This window comes from Zalophus californianus, chromosome 3 (assembly GCF_009762305.2).
Source record: "Zalophus californianus isolate mZalCal1 chromosome 3, mZalCal1.pri.v2, whole genome shotgun sequence".
Lineage (NCBI taxonomy): Eukaryota > Metazoa > Chordata > Mammalia > Carnivora > Otariidae > Zalophus > Zalophus californianus.
This window is the reverse complement of record NC_045597.1, coordinates 66,061,662-66,081,662: the sequence shown is the minus strand read 5'-3', so window position 1 is coordinate 66,081,662 and position 20,001 is coordinate 66,061,662. Positions and strand designations below refer to the sequence as shown.

The following is a 20,001-nucleotide window of genomic DNA, read 5'->3' as shown; positions in this document are numbered from 1 at the left end:
ATTTACAGAAAACTGACTTTTGCTGAGACTAAGCCTTAAAATATACATCACTGCAGGATCACATAATTAATTACATTATCAGAGTTGCTCAGACTGGAACAAAAGGACTTAACTCTTCTCTATTTGGGGGAATTAATATCTATGTAAGGACAGGTGTAGCTTATAAATCCTGAATATCAACATAAAGTACGTAACCTAAAATAGCCCATTCTATCCCAGACACTTTAATTCTCTAAGTGAAATATCATGATTACTCTTAAGCTCCTTTTTCTTTGAAAACAGCTAAGACTTCCCATCATTTCAGAGCTCTAACAAATCATGAGGATGGCTTAACATGTGGCTCTGAGATTTTGCAGGAAATTTTAATTTGACATTTTAAAATGTAAGCTAAATTATTTGTATCAACTGTTTTTATATCAATTGCAAACAAAACTAAAAGGTGTTACATTCACTTTCACAACATAGATAATATACCAAATCATATAGTAAAAAAAAAAAAAAAAAAATCTGTCGACCAAGAACGAAGGTTTTAAATATGCTTGAAGAAGTTAATTAGAGCTGTCACAGAAGTTTTTTTTTTTAAAGGGAAAAAGCCACTATTACCAACAGCTACAGAAAATCTCATTTTCTAGTCCAACCAAATCCTGACACATCCTAAATTCCTTCCTTTCCACTTGAAAACGTCTGGCTTCCACATTTTCTATGCTCATTAATTGCTATAGCCAAGGTAGAGGCAGTAGCAACATGTACCACTTGGTTTTAAGGTGTGAGGGGAAGAAACGTTCTAAGGTCTCTAAACTCAAGGTTGAACCAAATCGTTCTTACTTCAGATTAGAAATAGGTGTTAAAAACCAAAAGAGGAGGGGTGCCTGGGCGGCTCAGTCGGTTAAGCGGCCGACTCTTGGTTTGGGATCAGGTCACGATCTCAGGGTCCTGGGATCAAGCCCCACATTGGGCTCTGCACTCAGCGGGGAGTCAGCTTACGCTTCTCTCCCTCTCTCTCTGTCCCTCCCCCAACACCCTCGCATGCACACAAGCGCTCTCTCTCTCTCACTCAAATAAATAAATAAATCTTTAAAAAAAAAAAGCCAAAAGGAAAAAATCAAAGACCATCTTGTGATATCTGATTGATAGATTCCTATCGATCAGATTACCATTTCTTGAATTCCAATAAGCTTATATACCAATTACCTAAAATAAATGGCTGCAATTATTATGATTCATTTACAAGCATCTTTTGAGCTTTTTGTTTATAATAGACAAGGGGATTCAATGATCAAAAGATACTGAGAAGACAATGTAGTAACTGATGAACTTACTGACAGCTACTGGGATTTCCTTTACACAGCACTATAGTCTGAATGTTTGTGTCCCCCCAGAATCCATATAATGAGATCTAACCCCTAAGGGGATGGCCTTAAGACGTGGGGCCTTTGGGAGGTGATTAGGACATATGGGCGAAGCTCTCAGGTATGGGATTAGTACCCTTATAAAAGAGGCCCAAGGGCACCTGAGCCCCTCCTGCCATGTGAAGACACTGCAAAAGGCATTTTTTCTGAACCAGGAAGTGGGTTCTCACCAGACCAGGTCTGCTGGCACCCTGATATTGGACCTCAGCCTCCAGAACTGTGAGAAATAAATTTTTGTTGTATATAAGCCACCCAATCTGTGGTATTTTGTCACAGCCACCCAAACAGAGGAAAGCAGCAGTTATGACGTCTGTTCTCACAGTTTACCAGTCTAAATCAGTTTATGAGTACCTTTACTTTCAGCGACTCCTAGTGTGTCCTGTATTAGGAAGACAATAAGCTGTTTGCTCATTCTAGCACGCTAGCAGTGGTGGATTTTACAAAATGCATGATCTACGTGAAGTGTCTGCAAGATAAAAATATAACATCTTTGAGTGAGTTTCTCCTCTGCCACTAATGGATGCCGCTACTTTGTATGGATCTACAATACTGAGGAGTAGATACCATGCGGATGTGCATACCTTTTCTACTTAAAGAGCAACTGAGTTTATCGTTCCTCTATTTCAGTGGGGAAGGGGAGGTCATTGGGAAGTGCCTTATCTGTGATTTTTATGGTATAAATTGCCTGCTTAGGCACTAGCTATTCTAAGATTTGCTGTTGTTTGTATTTCTAAGCAAGGATTCAGTAATCACAGATTTAGAAGATTTAACAGCTCAAGACAGCCAGATTAGCTGTTCCAAAAAAGGAGTCAGGAGATATACGAGTGTATCTTTTGTAGCAAATCTTGTACCTTTTGGGTTTATTTCAATCACTTAAAAAATAGTCATATGCTAAACGATCTCTGGGAGTAGCTGCTCAGCAGGGTGAGTGAATAACCCACAGAAAAATCCCAACATCCAGTGCCTGGACTGGGGCAAGAGGAAAAGATCCTCATACCCTGCAAAAGCTCCCTTCAGATATGGAGAAAAGGAACGTGATTATAACCTTTAGCTAGAAGATGCCCTCTTTCCTTCTTTGGGGGCCCTTAATCGAAGCCCAGATAAATAATGCATCACTGAAATGAAGACAAGGCAAGCATTTCCTTGACCTCCCAGCCTTGCTGGTGAAAGTGCCTGATCACACGGTGAGCAGAAGCCCCCTGAAAGGTGTGAGGAGGAGGCAAGGTTGCAGCAACCTTTTACTGAAGCTTCAATGCCCCTGACTAAAGAATGGAGTTGAAATGGTTAGAAAGGGTCTGCTCACCAGTGGGCTGCTTAGGAGCCTCAACAGTCATCTGGGGAAACTACAGCTTCCTGCAAAATATTTTCTATGTGGTGCAGGATCCAATATGTTGATTTCCTTATCTGGGCCTAAAAACCTCAACAACAATAACAAAAGCACTGTATAATGAACTCTTGGTTAGGGCTTAAAGCACAACCAAAGGCCACTGAGCAAGGAGGCCGAGTGGTAGGAGGAACACGTGAGAAGGGCATGTGGCCTCCACCCTCCAGCGCCATCTCTGGACAGCCCATGTAACAGCAGGCACATGCTCACGGTTCATTTGTCACTGTTCTGTTGTCAAAAACCCCGGAGTCACCAGTCCCCATCCCGGGGATACACCCACAAGCTGCCTGAAGGCAATCTGAAAAGCCATCCCTGCCTTATGCGTTGCTTGCTCTCTACTCATTTACTCAATGCACTCAACCTATTAATTTTTTAAGCAATTCTATTTCCTCAATACAAAAAGAAAATCACCTTTAAAATCTTCACTGGGCGTTGGATTTTTGGAGTTGTTACGAGAGTTGTTACACGACCAAAACAAACAAAAAAAGAGGTGAGATGAGTGATCTCAAGGATAATGTCCTGTTGATAGCACGTGGACCCCGATGCCACAGTGAGGGTAAAATGGTGGCAGCATGGGCTGCCCAGTCCACCTGGCAGAGCATCATGCTGCAGGAAGGCTTGGAGGAAAGTGGTTCATTCTCAGACGCTTATCAAGCCTTGGTCTCTGCCAAGGCTGTCAAAGCACTCTACTCTAACAAACCTCTCACGGGGGCAGATTTCTCTTATGAGCAGAAATGCTTCTAAAGACTCCTGGGGTCCATGAGGAAGCATCTTTGTTCCTACTGGGAACCCAAGCAACAAGTCTTTATATTCTTTCCACTCTGTCTTCCAATGCCTCTGCAGCTTTTCACCACTATGAAGAGAACATGCCACAACAGAGGAAATGCCACAACAGCAAATCGAATGCTAACACACACACACACACACACACAAAGCTGAATAAAACCATCAGCAGAATGACTGCAGGAAAACAATACAAAGCAGAAAACTTTCAGATGATATTCCCTGGACAAATCACTCACTTGAAAATTCTTTCTCAGTATATGTACATCCCTTTAGTGTTTTAATATAATCTTCTGTGGTACAGTGGTTAAGAGCAATGAGCTCTGGAGAGAGACAGGTTCAAATCCCAACTCTGCCATTTATATCTGTGTGGTCTTGGACATGTTTTGTTTTTTTTTAACAAGTTCTGTGCCTTAGCATCCTCCTCTGTTCCTCTGTTAAACAAAGATAGTAATCGAGCTGTTATGAGGATTAAACATGTTAATACATGCAAGACACTTAGAATAATGCAAATAAAGCTGTGATCATTATTATAGTTCAAAATTGCTTTCAAGTGTATTATTATAGTTGTCCCCACAAGCACTCTATGAAACAGAAGTGATCATTTTATCTGTGTTTTACTGATGAGTATGAGGCTCAGTGAAGTGATCTGCTAAAAACATAAATAATCTGGCCAAACCAAGACTTGAATTGTGGTCTTTTGACAATAACCCTTGGATTCTTTTCCATTACATTGTATTATTTACATGTAAACAACAGCAAAACAGCTATTATAAAATACAGACATTAGATTAAATTCCTAAAAAGAAGAAAACTATTGAGAACATCATAGTACCTAATCTAGGAATTCATTCTTGGAATAAACAAATGAGTTGATGGCAGAATTTAGCTAACATAACTAAAGCTCATTTTTAGATTCAGTGTGCAGCAATTTGGAACCCCCAAAATTATGAAGTGGGGGGGAAGATATATCAATTTGTATTCATTGTTGTAAATTTTACTTTTTGTGAAAATAGGTAAGCTGTCATCTTGAGAAAATCCAATATACAAAACTGCAGAACTACAAGATGGTTGAGTGACTTATTACAAAAGGAGCCACTGAAGGGCTCAAATGTTTAAATGTGAGCCCTGCCATCTTATGTTGCTATAATTCGTAAGCTAGCAATGAACTTTTTGATCAATGACAGTCAGGCTACACCCTCTTAGATCTAGAAGATTGAGAATTTTATCCCTCAGAATTCTTCTCCACATGACACTTGGAGGAGACAAGTTTTATGAGACAAGCAGAAGATTGGTGAATATAAATGAACAACTGGCAGATATTCCTTCTTTCCTAATGAATTTTGTAATTTAGAGCATTTGAATGGATCCCTAGAGGAGGAATTCTTTCATGACTAACACTCTTTCTAGTAATTGCATCTATTTCTAATTCATAAAATTTGAATGTGTGTTAGCCTTCAAGAACTTGTCTTCTATTTAATAAAGATTAACCATTAATTTTTTTAAAGATTAACCTTTTAATTTATGAATCTAGTTTTGATTTTTAATATGCACTCTACCTACAAATTATCTCTCAAAATAATTTTTAAAAACCATGTGGACAGATGCACATTAAAAACTAAATTTCAAGGAAGGATTGTACGCTAAAAATTATCATCTTAAATAAAAAGACACATAAACTCTGAGTGACCAGCAAATTGCACTGTACATATATCAGTATATATCAGTGATATATATATTCAGCTCACTATCAGGGCTCTGTCCAGCCTTTACAAAAGTCCACACAAGACTTCCCTTTAAGTTTACCTGAGCAACTCACATTTAATGTCCTCTCATCCAACTCAACCAATGTCCATTCCGTAGCTAAAGAAACACCCCCCTCTTCACTGTTAATTGTGAAATTATGTTTTCAATACAAGTTGTATAATATTCTAGAAATATGCCTCCTACAGCCATTCAGATGGAAATATTTCATCCCTTTGATATGTACTTAAAAATCTATAAAATTTAAATAAATCTCACTAGTGAACACTACTGAGACATAAAGTATTATTTAGGCCAAAGAAAGGAAATTAGATTTTTCTCTAATGGTCAGAGTTTACATCTGTCATGCTTAAGGCTATAAGACATTACCACATAAAAAATTGAAAACAGATGGCAAAAAAGCACTTTTATGTTAAACAATTAATAACTGAAAATACAGAAATCTGTGAGTAATCATTTAAGCTTCAGAGAGAGGTATTTTACTTTATTCCTATGGTTAATCCTGTCTATCTCTATCTTTGATCTCGTTTGAGGCCAACAGCTATGTACTGGTTGACCACATGACCCATATCTCTCAACTTCAGCAAAATGCGTGTTTCACATTCCCTCCTCCACCACCCCCCCATGCCACATAGATGCCCCAACTCCCTGGTTCTTTCCTATAAAGTCAAAGTCATACCACAACACCTCTCTTACCTGTTTCCCATCCAGGGTATACAGGCGTTTCACCACTCCCGAGTCCAGCTTGATGGCATCAGTTATATCAGTGAGAACCTGCTCAAAGGAATGGGCGGTTTTCTTGTTCAGCAGAATCCTGACAGCTTTCCGTGGCTTCACCCCACTTCGGATGATGGTGACCAGCTTGGGCCGAATGAAATCCTTATTCTCCCGCACCTCCGAAGGGCTCCCTTTGGCAGTGGCCAGTGAGGACACCGCCCGGGAAGCCGAGGTGGTCTTGACATTCACGGACCAGTTGGGGTTCACGTTCTTGGTGTACTCTAGTTTCTTGAAGGGCTCTATTGAGCCACACACATAGCTCTCTCCTAAGGAAGAGAGAAATATATTTAAATTTACACTAAGGTAAACCTTGTTTCCTTTTCCCTAGTCTTTGATTTTTCCTTTTCTACCAGAAGTGAGAGCGAGTTATGACTTCTTAAACAATGGAAGCATGATTAACATTTAATGAAAAGAAAGATTTTTTTACTTCTAATCTGGGTCGGTCAACAACAGATTGATATCCTAGAGGGGGAAAATGATCATTCTTTCCTTTCTTCGTTTTCCGACTGCTTTTTTCTGACAGAAATACTGATACTCAGGAATAAAATTGAATTCAAAAAAGAAAGTATTCTTTGGGATTTGGGGGTATTTATAAAATCAGAGGTACCTACATTTAGTAATGATGTAAATAACATAATCTGAACACTTAAAGTGGATCAGAAAACAGCTTCTTATAGAAATTCTGTCCTTCACTGTAGCTAGAGTTGTGCTGAGCACAGCATAACAAAGGTATAGAGAAACTGAATCACTATGTTGTACACCTGAAAGTAATGTAACATTGTGTCAACTATACTCAGATTAAAAACAACAACAAAAAAAAACAACTAAGTAATTTATACCTTTGATGGGAGTGTGTGCTGAACATTTTGTAAAGTCAAGTAAAACTCCAAAAGCAAGCAAAATAACTGTCACCAGCTAGACCCCAAGACCTGACCTTTGCTGATCACCTGCTTGGACCCACCAACCTCTGTCCCACAGTTTTCCTGAAGCTCTTCTTTCCAGCTTATCTTTTAATCAGGCAAAAGTCCCAAGGGGCATAGCATCCCCTGAAGGAAACCAAAACTACCCCTCAAGCAATAATGACTTCCCGGAGGAAGGCTCTGGCCACCCAAACCACCCAGACCAGCTGGGGTTTTAATTGCTAAATCAGGGCCCCGCAGATGGACCATGGTGAGGCCAACAGTTACCTTTCCCTCACTGCAATGCTAACAATCACACCCCGAGGTGGAGACTTAACACGCAAAGGAAACAGGATGTTTGGAGCAGCATGTCTGTCAACTGCGCCTGCGCGCCCAATTCCCGTATTTCCCTCCCTACACGCTTAAACAGGGCTCCTTTCCTGCCTGGGCTCCTTTAAAACTCTCTTTGGCTGTTGTTCCGGGAGCCAGTCTGACATCTTCAGCTGCAGCTGTTACCCCAATAACGCTTGGCCTGTGCTTTTAAATACTGGGTCCAGCCTCCTTTCTACCGTTGCTGGGTCCAAGGACCCGGGTCGCGTTAACAACCACGCTGCCTTTCCTCCCATCTACACGAGGCCAAGCACAGGGATCCCCATACACTAGGAAGCCAATTCATATTTGTTTTCAGATAAAAGATTTTGAGAATGGTTAACTTATAAACTGTAGCTTCAGAAACTGACTCTAAAATCAATGTAATTACGTAAGATGAATAGGTCCGAGGATCTAATGAATAACATGGTGACTATATACTGTGGTATAACTGAAATTTGCTGACAGTAGAACTTAGATAAAAAAAGATAAATACATGAGGTAATGAATGTGTTAATTAATGATGGAGGGAATCTTTCACAATATATACATATATCAAATCGTCATGAGGTATGCTTTAAATATCTTACAATTTTGTCAGTTACACCCCAGTAAAGCTGGGGTTAAGAAAAAAGGAAAAGATATTAATCAATTAAATTAGATTTTATTAAAAATGACTCCTTAACACAGAATCGTTTAATGAAAAAACTCAGACCATAAGTAGATGTGGCTCACACAAAAAGAAAGTAACACATGTACCAAGTGATGATAAATCATAAAACGAATGATCCCATACATATATATTTCATAAAGTTAGGTCAATGCATTTTGAAGTTAAAGATTTTATAATAGCTCTTTTTATGTTAGTCTTTGTAACAGGGAATAGTTAAAATGCTAAAAAGCTTTCATAATTGCAGGTGAAGTGACCTAGGACTAATCCTACACAGCCCATTTACTTTTATCTAAATCCTTGTCCTATTTTTAAATTAATAGGGCAAGCATCCAAGGCCACCGTATCCACATAAAAATAATTGATCCAGTGTTTCAAAAAGAGAAAAGCACAGTTATACATGTTATCAAACATTTACTCCGTAAGTGCTTTTAGAATACACTCTAGTGTGTGTTTATACACCATGTCTCACTAGAAGCTGTACAAATAGTAAATTTAGCAAACCCTTTTTCTATTCACCTAACAGATTATTATTGGTCCCAACTATGCTTTTCTTAAGTTGTATGTAGATATCAAAAACATATGCATGGGGATCCCCACCACAGCGGTGCTTCTGAGGCTTTGTGGAGAGACTGTCGGAATGCTCTGGTGGGAAGAGCAATGGAAGTCTGAGCTCTGGACTCTCCAAGCATGTGACCATGGGCAAGTCCCTTAGTCTTCTCAGTGGTAGTTTATCCATCCATCAGATGAAGCCTATTCCAGTGGTGACTCAGCTCACCCGGTTCTTTGTGAAGATCAGACTAGATAACAGAGGACGGAGTGATCTCAAATACAAAACTGCTACACAAGTGAAAAACCCCCTCTAAGGCTGCATTACCCTGATTGTGCAGTCAGCCTGAAAGGAATATTAAAAAAGAAAATCACTAGAAATCAGTGAGCCGGTCATACATTGTAAGGTGTTAATGGTTTCTAACTAGTTACCAGTAGACGTCACTTTGGGTCCATCTCAATATGAGGATGCCCCAAATGGTCCTCAACAAGGCACACACAGCCCAAAATAGAGCAGGCAAAACCCGTCTGTCAGAATTCTGTGTTAATTGGAGATAGGCAACTGTCTGATTATTTGTAAGTTTATATCCTAAGCTAATAATTAAAATAAAAACAAAGTGAGCAGTTTACACTCCAACAACGACAAAAAAACTTTTTAACTTTAAAAAGTATATAATTAGGAAAGCGAGGAATTTTAAGGTACTCACATGAACAATGTGGAGTGGGTTTGTTAAACAAGAAACTAAACGCCTTTTTTTACATCTTCTTAAAGGACACTGAAAAAATTTTGAAGCATGACAACTTTGAGAAGGTAAGGCTGATTTGGTTCAAGCAACAACAATGGGAAGAAACTTAGTTAAATCTGTGCTCACTTAGTGGCTCCTCTGCCTGGTTCACCAGATTCAAAGACCGCAAAGGAATCGTGGGGGAAGGGTGTGGCTCCAATAAAGAGCCATCTTGTGCTACAAGGAAAGTGACAGCACTTTGAGGCGAGGACAGAGCTGGCCACCAAACCCAAGATCACACACCACTCACTGCTGCCGTTTCGGATCTATTACACTATTCAGGAATTCAGTAAGGCAAGATGGGTTTCCTTATGCTAAAAAAGCTTCTGTTAAATTGTGCAAATATATTTACATTAAAGGCTTATTTGACCCCACATTCTGAAAACTTTTATTTATTTTTTTAAAGATTTTATTTATTTATTTGACAGAAAGTGAGAGAGCACAAGCAGGGGGAGCGGCAAGCAGAGGGAAAAGGAGAAACAGGCTCCCCACTGAACAGAGAGCCTGATGCAGGGCTCGATCCCAGGACCCTGGGATCATGACCTGAGCCGAAGGCAGCCACTTAACCAACTGAGCCACCCAGGCGCCCCTGAAAACTTTTCTTTTAATCAAAATTCTGAACTTCTTCCCACCACTAGAGTTACTGCCTTGTCTTAATTCAATTTAAAGTTGATTTTCTGACTTTGTTAGAAAGTAACTTTTCAATTACTGTGCTAATATCATCAACAACTGTAAATTAGCAAATGTAATTGTTCTGAATGGAAAGAATACATAGTCTTAATTTGGTCAAATAGCTCTGAGTATCCAGTGCTTAATATCTCCCGAAATGGGGCCAAGACTTAAGAGATATGCTATATTCTTTTTTTTTTTAAGATTTTATTTATTTTTTGAGAGAGAAAGAGACACAGCGAGAGAGGGAACACAAGCAGGGGGAGTGGGAGAGGGAGAAGCAGGCTTCCCGCAGAGCAGGGAGCCCGATGCGGGGCTTGATCCCAGGACCCTGGGACCATGACCTGAGCCGAAGGCAGACACTTAACCAACTGAGCCACCCAGGCACCCCTATGTTATATTCTTGGTTGGAGAATCATCAACAGGTTGCATTCAAGTCCTGACAGAGGTATGGGTATTAAAGGCTATTGAAAAATAAAAAAATAAAGCAATAGTTGTAGTTACTGTAATAAACTTTTCATACACACTAAGCCATCCCAAAGTTTTATGGTATAATTTATATTGCAACAATAAAATAAAAGGTAATTTAGCAAAATGAAAGTATATTTAAGCAAAATGGTCTGATGTTGTGATTTATAATAAAAAAATATATACTTGGTCTTCAAACTATTTCTGGCACAGAGCTGCTAAAACCCTTGGCATTTCCTAAGTGATTAGAGCAATAAAGATATCTTGATATGCATAACAAGTCCCCTTTCAATCACACTTTAGTTTATGTTAATGAGGAGGCTGCGCAAGCACCTGAGGATGGGGGCTGGATGCCAGGGGAACAATCAGTGTGATGAGAGGGTAGAAGATTTAAGTCCACCTCCCTGACTTTAGAGGGAGGCTCTAGTAGTTGAATCCAGTGATTTTTTTTTTTTTAAGATTTTATTTATTTATCTGACAGAGAGAGAGACAGTGAGAGAGGGAACCCAAGCAGGGGGAGTGGGAGAGGGAGAAGCAGGCTTCCCGCCTAGCAGGGAGCCCGATGCAGGGCTTGATCCCAGGACCCTGGAACCATGACCTGAGCCGAAGGCAGACGCTTAACGACTGAGCCACCCAGGCGCCCCCAATCCAGTGATTTTTTTAGCAATTGTGCCTATGTAATGGAGCATCCATTAAAAAAAAAAAAAAAAAAAAAAAAGACAGGGTTCAGAGGGCTTCCAGTTGGTGAACACATGAAGATTCAATGGGAGTGGTGAGCTCAGAGACCATGGAAGCTCCAAGCCCTTTCCACAGTCCTTGCCTGATGCATCTCTTCCATCTGGCTCTTCCTAAATTATATACTATTATAATAAACTGGTAATCCCAGAAGTAAAATGTTCCCCTGAGTTCTGTGAGCCACTCCAGCAAATTAATTGAACCATAGGAGGGGGTCATGGGAACCTCTTATCTTTTGGCCAATCCAAGTTGGTGACAACTTGGATTTGATTGGGGGATGTAGGGGGAAAACCCACACACAGGTTAGAATTGGTGACCAGCATTTTAGGACCCCTAATTTGCTTTGAAAGTTTGGGATTATTTACTCTGGGTGAACCTTAACAAGGATGGCAAGACGGAAAGATCACTGATAGTTTAAAGGAAATGGTATAATGGTCTATTTAGACGTAGAGCTGGGAATTACCAAACATAATGACTTGCTGGTTGGTTATCATACTGCTGGTTTTGTTCCAGTGTATTCAAGCCAAAAATCTTTGTGTTAAGACTGATCCTCAACTTGAAATTTAATATTGTGTGTGTCCAAGACACCCCAACAAATAGCAAGAGCTTCAGAGGCAGCATCTGTCTGGATTGCTGTGGCATTTACAAAAGCCAAAAAAACTAATATTTGCTTTTAAGCAAAGATAAAGATAAAGAAAATGACAGTTAAAAGAAAAAAAAGTAAGGAAATAAAACATGATATTATGTTTGGATCTGACAAATGCCTACTAAAATAACAGAATATGGTAATTTCTTCCCTGAAAGATCTAGGTATTTTGGGGATCTTGGAAAAATGGAATGATTTCTGTGTAAGCATATTAGATTATTTTTGAGATACTGAAGGTTCCATGTTTTATTTTGTTTTCAAAAAATCATACATGCATTTGTAAATTTATTATATTGCTGTTATTCAAAGTATAGAAATAAATGTTCTCTAACAAAGTTTATTATTTAAAAATCTGTAAAGTTAACTCTACTTGGCCATCAGCTCCCATTATGAAATTAAAGGATTTCCACTTAAAAGAAATTATCTAAGTGACTACTGAAAACTTCCAGAAATGTGGTACCAGCTTCCTGATTGACCAGACCTGTGATGAATGAGCCAGGGAGGTATCCCTCCATAAGATCCCATATTAGGAGATTCTAGAAGTTTGCTCTATTTCCCCTTACTGCTGGAGCTTTTTCATTGGCTCAGGGTGCGACTTGTAAATGTCATATGTAACATCACTTGACCTCAGTCTGAAAATGACATAATCTCTGGTTGCTACCTCCTCTAGGACTTCTTTAAGTTCCAAATGTGGCATATTCAAAAGTATCTTAGGTAAGAGATGCCTATAAAAATTCCATTTTTCCAGAGAATAAAGTTTCTCATTAAAAACTCTAGCAATTAAAATTTAGTAGTGTGAATTATAGTAAAAACTGGGAAAGACTCAAATATGTATTGAGATCTCTAAAAATAAACTGAGTAAAACTACATGAAGATATTATTTACAGAACAAAATATAAAGTTGCCTTCTGGATATTATATTTTATGAGCTTACCTCAAATAAACATGGCAACATTTCAAAATCTATCAAAAGGCCCTGATTTAAGAAGAGGATTTTGATAGTGTTATTAAAGGCAAGAGAAAAGTTTCCCCAAAGGTTCTCTGGGTCATTCTTCCATGGAAGTCTTTCATAATATAAGAGCACATAAAAATAAGCTTCCAGAAAATAAAATTTGAATGTGTATGTCAGTCCTGTGGAAAATGTCAAGTTCTCAAATTCAATGCAACAGAAAAAAAAAGAAAAAAAGAAAGAAAGATCCAAAATTTTAAATTTAAAAGTGTCCTGAAAAGTAGAGAAACTAAAATAAAAAGGGGAAAACAGACAGGATCTACACAGAACAATGGGTTACTATACTGGTAATATAGTATTTTTACTATATTAGTATATAGTAAATTACTATAAATATATAGTAATTCTACTATACTAAAATATATGACAAAGGATAAAGACAAAATACACAGAAATTAGAAAACACCACTAGGGCCATTATAAATCGGTAACAACCCTTTTTGAAAGCAACATGGCTGGCCAACTGTATTTGGAACCATGAAAATGTATATGCTCATTGCTAAGAATTTCTCCTAAGGACATAACAGAATAACAAATAACAAAACTGCAAAAAAATAAAAAAATTTTCAATTTAAAAAAACAATTTAAAAATAAAATAAAATAAAAACCAACAAAACTGCAACAAGCACATACAGCATTAGCCATGAAAACTAAAAATTAACTACAAACTCCTAAATTTCCAAAAAGAGGTACAAAATCTGAATTTGCCACTCTGGGGAGTAAAAAGACTCCTAAGTCATGAGCTTGTCCTCAAAAGAGCTTAGAAAGCAAGATGCATATATGAAAAGAATTCACCACAAGGCAGTAAGCGATAATTGCCAAATAGGCGGTCCAGGCAACCCTAACTCAGGAAAGAGGGAAATCACTTCCCACTTCCCACTTCAATAAAGAAGAAATGGAATTCATGGCGACCTTGGAAGTGAGGGTAAGATTTTCCACAGCAGAAAAGAAAGAGGACAGCATTTCAGATAAAAATAAAACAATAATATTCTCTACTACACAGTACAGTAAGGGGACAGTCTGTGAGATATTACCATGTCTTTCTCAAAAAATAAAATAAAAATTGTTCCATGGACAAACAAGTTAGTGAGATTGTGGTAGGGTCCAAGGTCAAAGTTTTTGTGCATGATCAGACCCAAGTTTCAGAAAGCTCGCACTGGCTTCACTGTACAGGGAGGGCTGAAGGTGGGACGTGGGAAGAGAGAAGTTGAGAAAGCTGGGATGACAGACCAAGAGAGGAGATGGAGATTTGAACTTCACACATCTGCACTAGGGGCAGAGAGGAGTGGGTGCAATGGGGAGAACTTAGCGGATAGAATTAGTTGGCTAGATGGTAGAATTGGCAACTGTCTGGATGTGGGAACCAAGGGAATCTGAGTCAAACTGACAAAAATGAAATGATGACACTAGAACTTAATTTCGGTGGACCTCCCATATACCACCACAGGTAAAATAAGAAGGGAACCAGGTTTGGATGTGATGCTACGGAAAGATATTAATTTGGCTGTGCACATACTAAATTTAAAGTTCCTAAGAGCCAACTAGTTGGAGATTTCCAGCAAGCAGTTAGAAATATAAGCCTGGAGTTTGGAGGGTGAGGCATATGGCAGCTACAGAGATGGAACTGAAGGAAACACTCCAGGGGAAACCATGCCCGACTGGACAAGAAGAAATCCAGAGCAACACCAGTCTCTAAAGAGTGCCCAGAGACGGAGGAGCCACTGAAGGGAATGAAGAGAAATCAGGTGCCTTGGAGCCATGGAAAATGAAAGGAGGTAAGTGTGTGACTGGAAGAGACCCAGACGTGAGCATCCAATGCCCCTGGGACAGCATCAAGGATAAGAATTCCTTAGAGATTACTGGCCTAGCCACTAAATGGCCACTTCAGTTGGGTAGTGATGCTGGCTTCCTTTCATTCATTCACTCATTCATTCATTCATCCATTCATTCATTCATTCATTCATCCATTCTTCCACCCATTCATTCTCTTTCCTCTTTCTTCCCATAATATTTATTGAGTACTTACAACTACCATGCTAGGCGGTGAGGACTCCAATGGCAGAGACTTTGGTATAAAATAAGTAAGTATATTACAGTGTCATCATGCTAATCAAGGAGTTGAAGTATGACTGGAAGCTGAGCAACTATAGACAGCGTATACAGATATTTCTTATCACAGGTGACCTCTGGGTTTGAGACGTCAGGAAGAACAGGCAAGAATTTTTTTAGATTGTGGGAGATTTGCGTACCTGTAGGCTGAGGGATGAGTATGGAGGCAGCATTGACAGAAGACGTTATGTGAATGTCTGCCATGTAGCAGATCCTGTTCTCTAACCCATGCTGTTCAACCTGTAATCCTCAACACAACCCTATGAGCTAAGTATTAACACACCACTTATCACAGGGCACAATGAGGCACAGAGAGATAGACAGCTGGCTCAAGGTCATATGGCTAGCAAAAGTAGAGCCAGGATTCAAATGCAGGTGGTCTGACTCCAGAGCCATAACTTAACCATGACATTACACACCCTCAGGAGAGCACCATCTTATCGCCCTCGCAGGATACAAGGGAAGCCTGGAAATGGGAGAGCACAAGCAAAGAGCCCAGTCAAACTCACTGCTAAGTGTATCAGTGGGTAATAGGAGACACAGACAGAATGGAAGGGGCAGGAGCAGGGTCACTGAGAGAAATCCATTAAAGACTGTGGGCTGTATTCTACATCTAAGTGGAGAGCCATTATGAAGCAAAGGTATAGCACAAAGTGGTTTGTCTGTGGCCAGGTTTATAGGCAGGAAAACTGGTTTAAAGACTACTGTATGGCACAGACCTGTACCTTTGAAACAAATAATACATTATATGTTAAAAAAAAAAAAAAGAGGGGCGCCTGGGTGGTTCAGTCGGTTAAGCGTCTGCCTTCGGCTCAGGTCATGATCCCAGGGTCCTGGGATCGAGCCCCGCATCGGGCTCCCTGCTCCGCAGGAAGCCTGCTTCTCCCTCTCGCGCTCCCCCTGCTTGTGTTCCCTCTCTCGCTGTGTCTCTCTCTGTCAAATAAATAAATAAAATCTTTAAAAAAAAAAAAAAGATAGTAGGAAGGGAAAAATGAAGGGGGGAGGAATCAGAGGGGGAGATGAACCATGAGAGACTGTGGACTCCGAGAAACAAACTGAGGGTTCTAGAGGGGAGGGGGCCGGGGGGGATGGGTTAGCCCGGTGATGGGTATTAAGGAGGGCATGTACCGAATGGAGCACTGGGTGTTATACACAAACAATGAATCACGGAACACTACATCAAAAACTAATGATGTAATGTATGGTGACTAACATAACATAATAAAATGAAATTGAAAAAAAAAGAGTGGTTAAAATAATAAGAAGAGTTGATGACATCACAGTAGACCCAAAGACAGGAAAAGTAGAGGACACCTATGTTTAAGGGTGAGACAAGTAAAGAGGGAAACAGAAATTCACCATTTGAACACCACCGCAACAGTTGCTGTGGGCAAATCCACCAGTAAATGCCAAAATTCATGGGCAAAATTTAAGGAGAAACGAGATTCACAGAGCCTCAAAGTTTCTCCCCCAAATATGTATTCATTGCAAAGGGGGAGAAATAGTAACTTTAGAGTGAAGGTAACTGGCAGACACCACCTTTACCAATTGATCATGGCTAATCGCACCAGTAATAAGACATAGCAACATCCTGTACCCCGAAATGATGCACCAAAAGGAACTCAGCATCATTTCTGTAGAATTCCTGCCACAAATACCTAACTTCAATCTAACCATCAGCTACACCCAAATTGAAGGACAGTCTATGACTGACCAGTACGCTTCAAAATGGCCAAGTCATCAGAGACAAGGAAAGACGGAAGAACTGTCAAAGCTTGGCAGAGATGAAGAAGACATGACAACTGAATTCAACATGTGATCCTGGAACCAAAAATAAAAGTCCAGTAAGGGGAAAATTGATGAAATCTGAAAAAAAAACCTGTAGTTACTAGCATAACTAGTATCCAAGGATATCCAAAGATAACTTTTCTTTTTAATCATTGTGCCATGGTTGTGTATGTACGGTTCCCACTGTGGGAAGGGCATATGAAAGGGCATATGAAAATTCCTTATCTTTATGACACTTCTAAGTCTACATTAGTTTCAAAATAATAACTTTTAAAAATGAGGATGTATCCTAGAAAAAGGTTAAACTGAACCCCTACCTCACACGCTGTATGAATATGACATCCATTACAATACTTTTTTAAATGAAAACATAAAAATACTAGAAGAAAATGAGGGAAACAGCTTTACAATCTCAGAGTACAACCCAAGAGGCATGAAAATCATGCCATAAATGAAAAGGCTGATACTTTTGATTATTTCTATTTTTTTTCAATCTGCATGGCAAAAAAAAACATAATAAGCAACATCACTAGATAAAGGACAATCCAGGAAAAAAAACTTTCAATTAATATCCCAAAAGGCTAATAGCTCTAAAAGAAAAAAAATCTTACAAGTCAATAAAAAAAGACCCCAACCATGTCAGAAAAATGGTCAAAAGCTATGAAGAAACAACGCATAGAAAAAGAAATACAAATGCATTTTTAATCGTACAAAAAGATGAAAATTAAAACTAGAAGTGGATACATGCTTTTCTTTTTATAATAGGTTGGCAAGTAGCAAAACATAAAACACTGTCTTGCTGAGGGTATAGGAAAACCGTCAGTCTCATATGTCACCAATGGGAGTATAAACTGGTACCACATCTATGAAGATCTGCAACAGCTCTTTAGAGTCTAATGCTCGTACCTCTCTACCCAGCAATATGACTTCTAGGAATTTGTCCTACAAAGGTTCTCCTACATGGGATAGAGAACTTAAATCCAAGGATATTCACTGCAAAACTGTGTCTGATAAGAAAGGATTGGTCACAAACCTATCAATAAAAGCCTATCAATAAAAGACGGGTTAAATAAATGAGGGCACATTTGTATAAAGGAATACTATGAAGTCAGTAAAAAGGACACAGTAGTTCTAGCTGTATGATATGATGTATTGCTAAGCGCACAAAGGGAGGGGCAGAGCCGTAAGCACAGTAAGTTACCTTCTGGGCAAATGATAGGTATATCCTTAACCTGCGCTGGTATCTCTGACATGATACTCAAAAACAAAAACAAAACAACAACAACCACCACAACAGAACTAGTAAGCCATTTGCTGGAGGGGAATTTTAGAGACAGTATGCTTTACAGCCATCCCAGAATTAATTTAAAACTTTTACTATAGCAGGGAGAGGCACAGAAGAAGAAGCCAGTGAATTACAGAAAGAAATCGATGACACCACATCAAGGGGAAGAAAAATTGCCAAGAGAACTGGGTGACCGGAAATTGTGGTTAGAGATTCCCTAACTGTGGGGTGAAGTGTGGGCTTGTTCCTGAGAGGTTAACTCTGATGGGGACTTGGGAACAGCACTAACACTCCAGCTCCAGAGTCAGACAGTGTCCACGGCGAAGTGGGGGGTCAAGGTGCGTGAGAGAGCTGAGAAAGAAGGGGACTCATTTCTAATACATACAGAACTGATGTACAAATTAACTTATTTATATCCAGGAGACAACATGCCTGAATAGCATTTATGTTAATGCTTACAGGAAATGCCCGGGCCCTCTTAGATCTACATTCACACAAGATGTTAAAAGAATGCCTATTTAAGACAGCAAATAGATTAACGGTTGCCCAGGGTTGGGGAGGATGAAAAGGTGGAGCACAGAAGATTTTTAGGGCAGTAAAACTATTCTGGATGATGCTACAATGGTGCACACATGTCATTACAGTGTGGTCAAAACCCATAGAACACACAACACCAAGAGTGAGCCCTAATGTAAACTCTGGACTTTTGGTGCTAATGATGTGTCCGTGTAGATTCATCAATTATAACAAATGCACCACTCTGATGACAACGGGAGAGACTGGTCATGTGCTGAAGGAAGGGGACATATGGGAAATCTCTGTACCTTCTGCTCAATTTTGCTGTGAACCTAAAACTAAACTAAAAATAAAGCCTATTTAAAAGTAGGGGGGGGTGGATGGTTCACCCCCAACACATGTATACATCACTGATGCTTGAGCGTCTGATAAAGAAAAAAATCAATCAGTCAATGCTTGGGATTTATATTACATCTTTCTCCTAAGAGTTTAAAGGTTTTAAATGTTATTTCTTCATTTACCTTCACAACATTTACACACCTACGGTGGAACATAAATAGTGTAAAATTGGGGGAAAAGAGGCAATATTGGGAAAATGAGGCCAAGTCTCAAGATGAACCACTTGCAGAAATAGGACTGCAATTCCACTTTCCTTATTAATTATCCTGATTTTTTTAATGTATTAAGGCCATTTGGAAAGCAAACAATTAAAACTGCTATCCACTGTGTGCTCTTACGTGTGTGTGCACGTGTGTGTGGGTATATAAAACATGCATAAAGAGACGCACTTATAATCATACACACCCAGACACATACGAACTCACTCATACATTTATACTTGAGGCAAAGAGCCAGCTCTGTCAATGCACTTAAACCAAATTTAGGCAAAATAATCTGTGGATAATAATAACAAAACAGCGCAAGTGACCACGAGACTGTTATAAATAAAGAAACTCACATATGTCATCGTAATTCAGAATTCTGAGTCTGAGGTAAGTGAGAAAGAACAAACTTAAAAAAAAAAATTACAAGTCAAACACACCTGTCACTGCCTCCACTAAAAGGATTTAATTTAAAACTCAAACATCAGCATATTGGAAAGGGAAATGAGAAGCTAATAACATGCACTGACGTTTACATAAAATTAGTATGTAAAGTGAGAGATATGAACCTAAAGATGAATATGAAGCAACCGTTTGCATTTTAACAGACTAAGCAAAAATGTAATTGACAAAGAGGCCAATCTAAATGAATTTCTAGCTTCTTCAACACTAAGGGCAGCTGCATGCTGTCAGAATTATAAACGAGAAAAAAATCTGTTTAAACTGGATTTCTTTAAAAAACACAGCCAATATGTGAACGTACACACTGTACTGAAGTTATCATT

General features: G+C 39.1%; 1 protein-coding gene across 3 annotated transcripts in view; it reads right to left on the bottom strand.

Annotated features, from left to right (window-relative positions):
- DCLK1 (doublecortin like kinase 1) overlaps positions 1-20,001 on the bottom strand; it is a 340,291-nt gene that overhangs the window by 311,979 nt on the left and 8,311 nt on the right. For all 3 annotated transcript variants that reach the window (XM_027589471.2, XM_027589467.2, XM_027589468.2), the window contains exon 3: positions 6,037-6,383. In XM_027589471.2, coding sequence (XP_027445272.1) covers positions 6,037-6,383 — 347 coding nt within the window. The remainder of the gene's footprint in view (positions 1-6,036; positions 6,384-20,001) is intronic.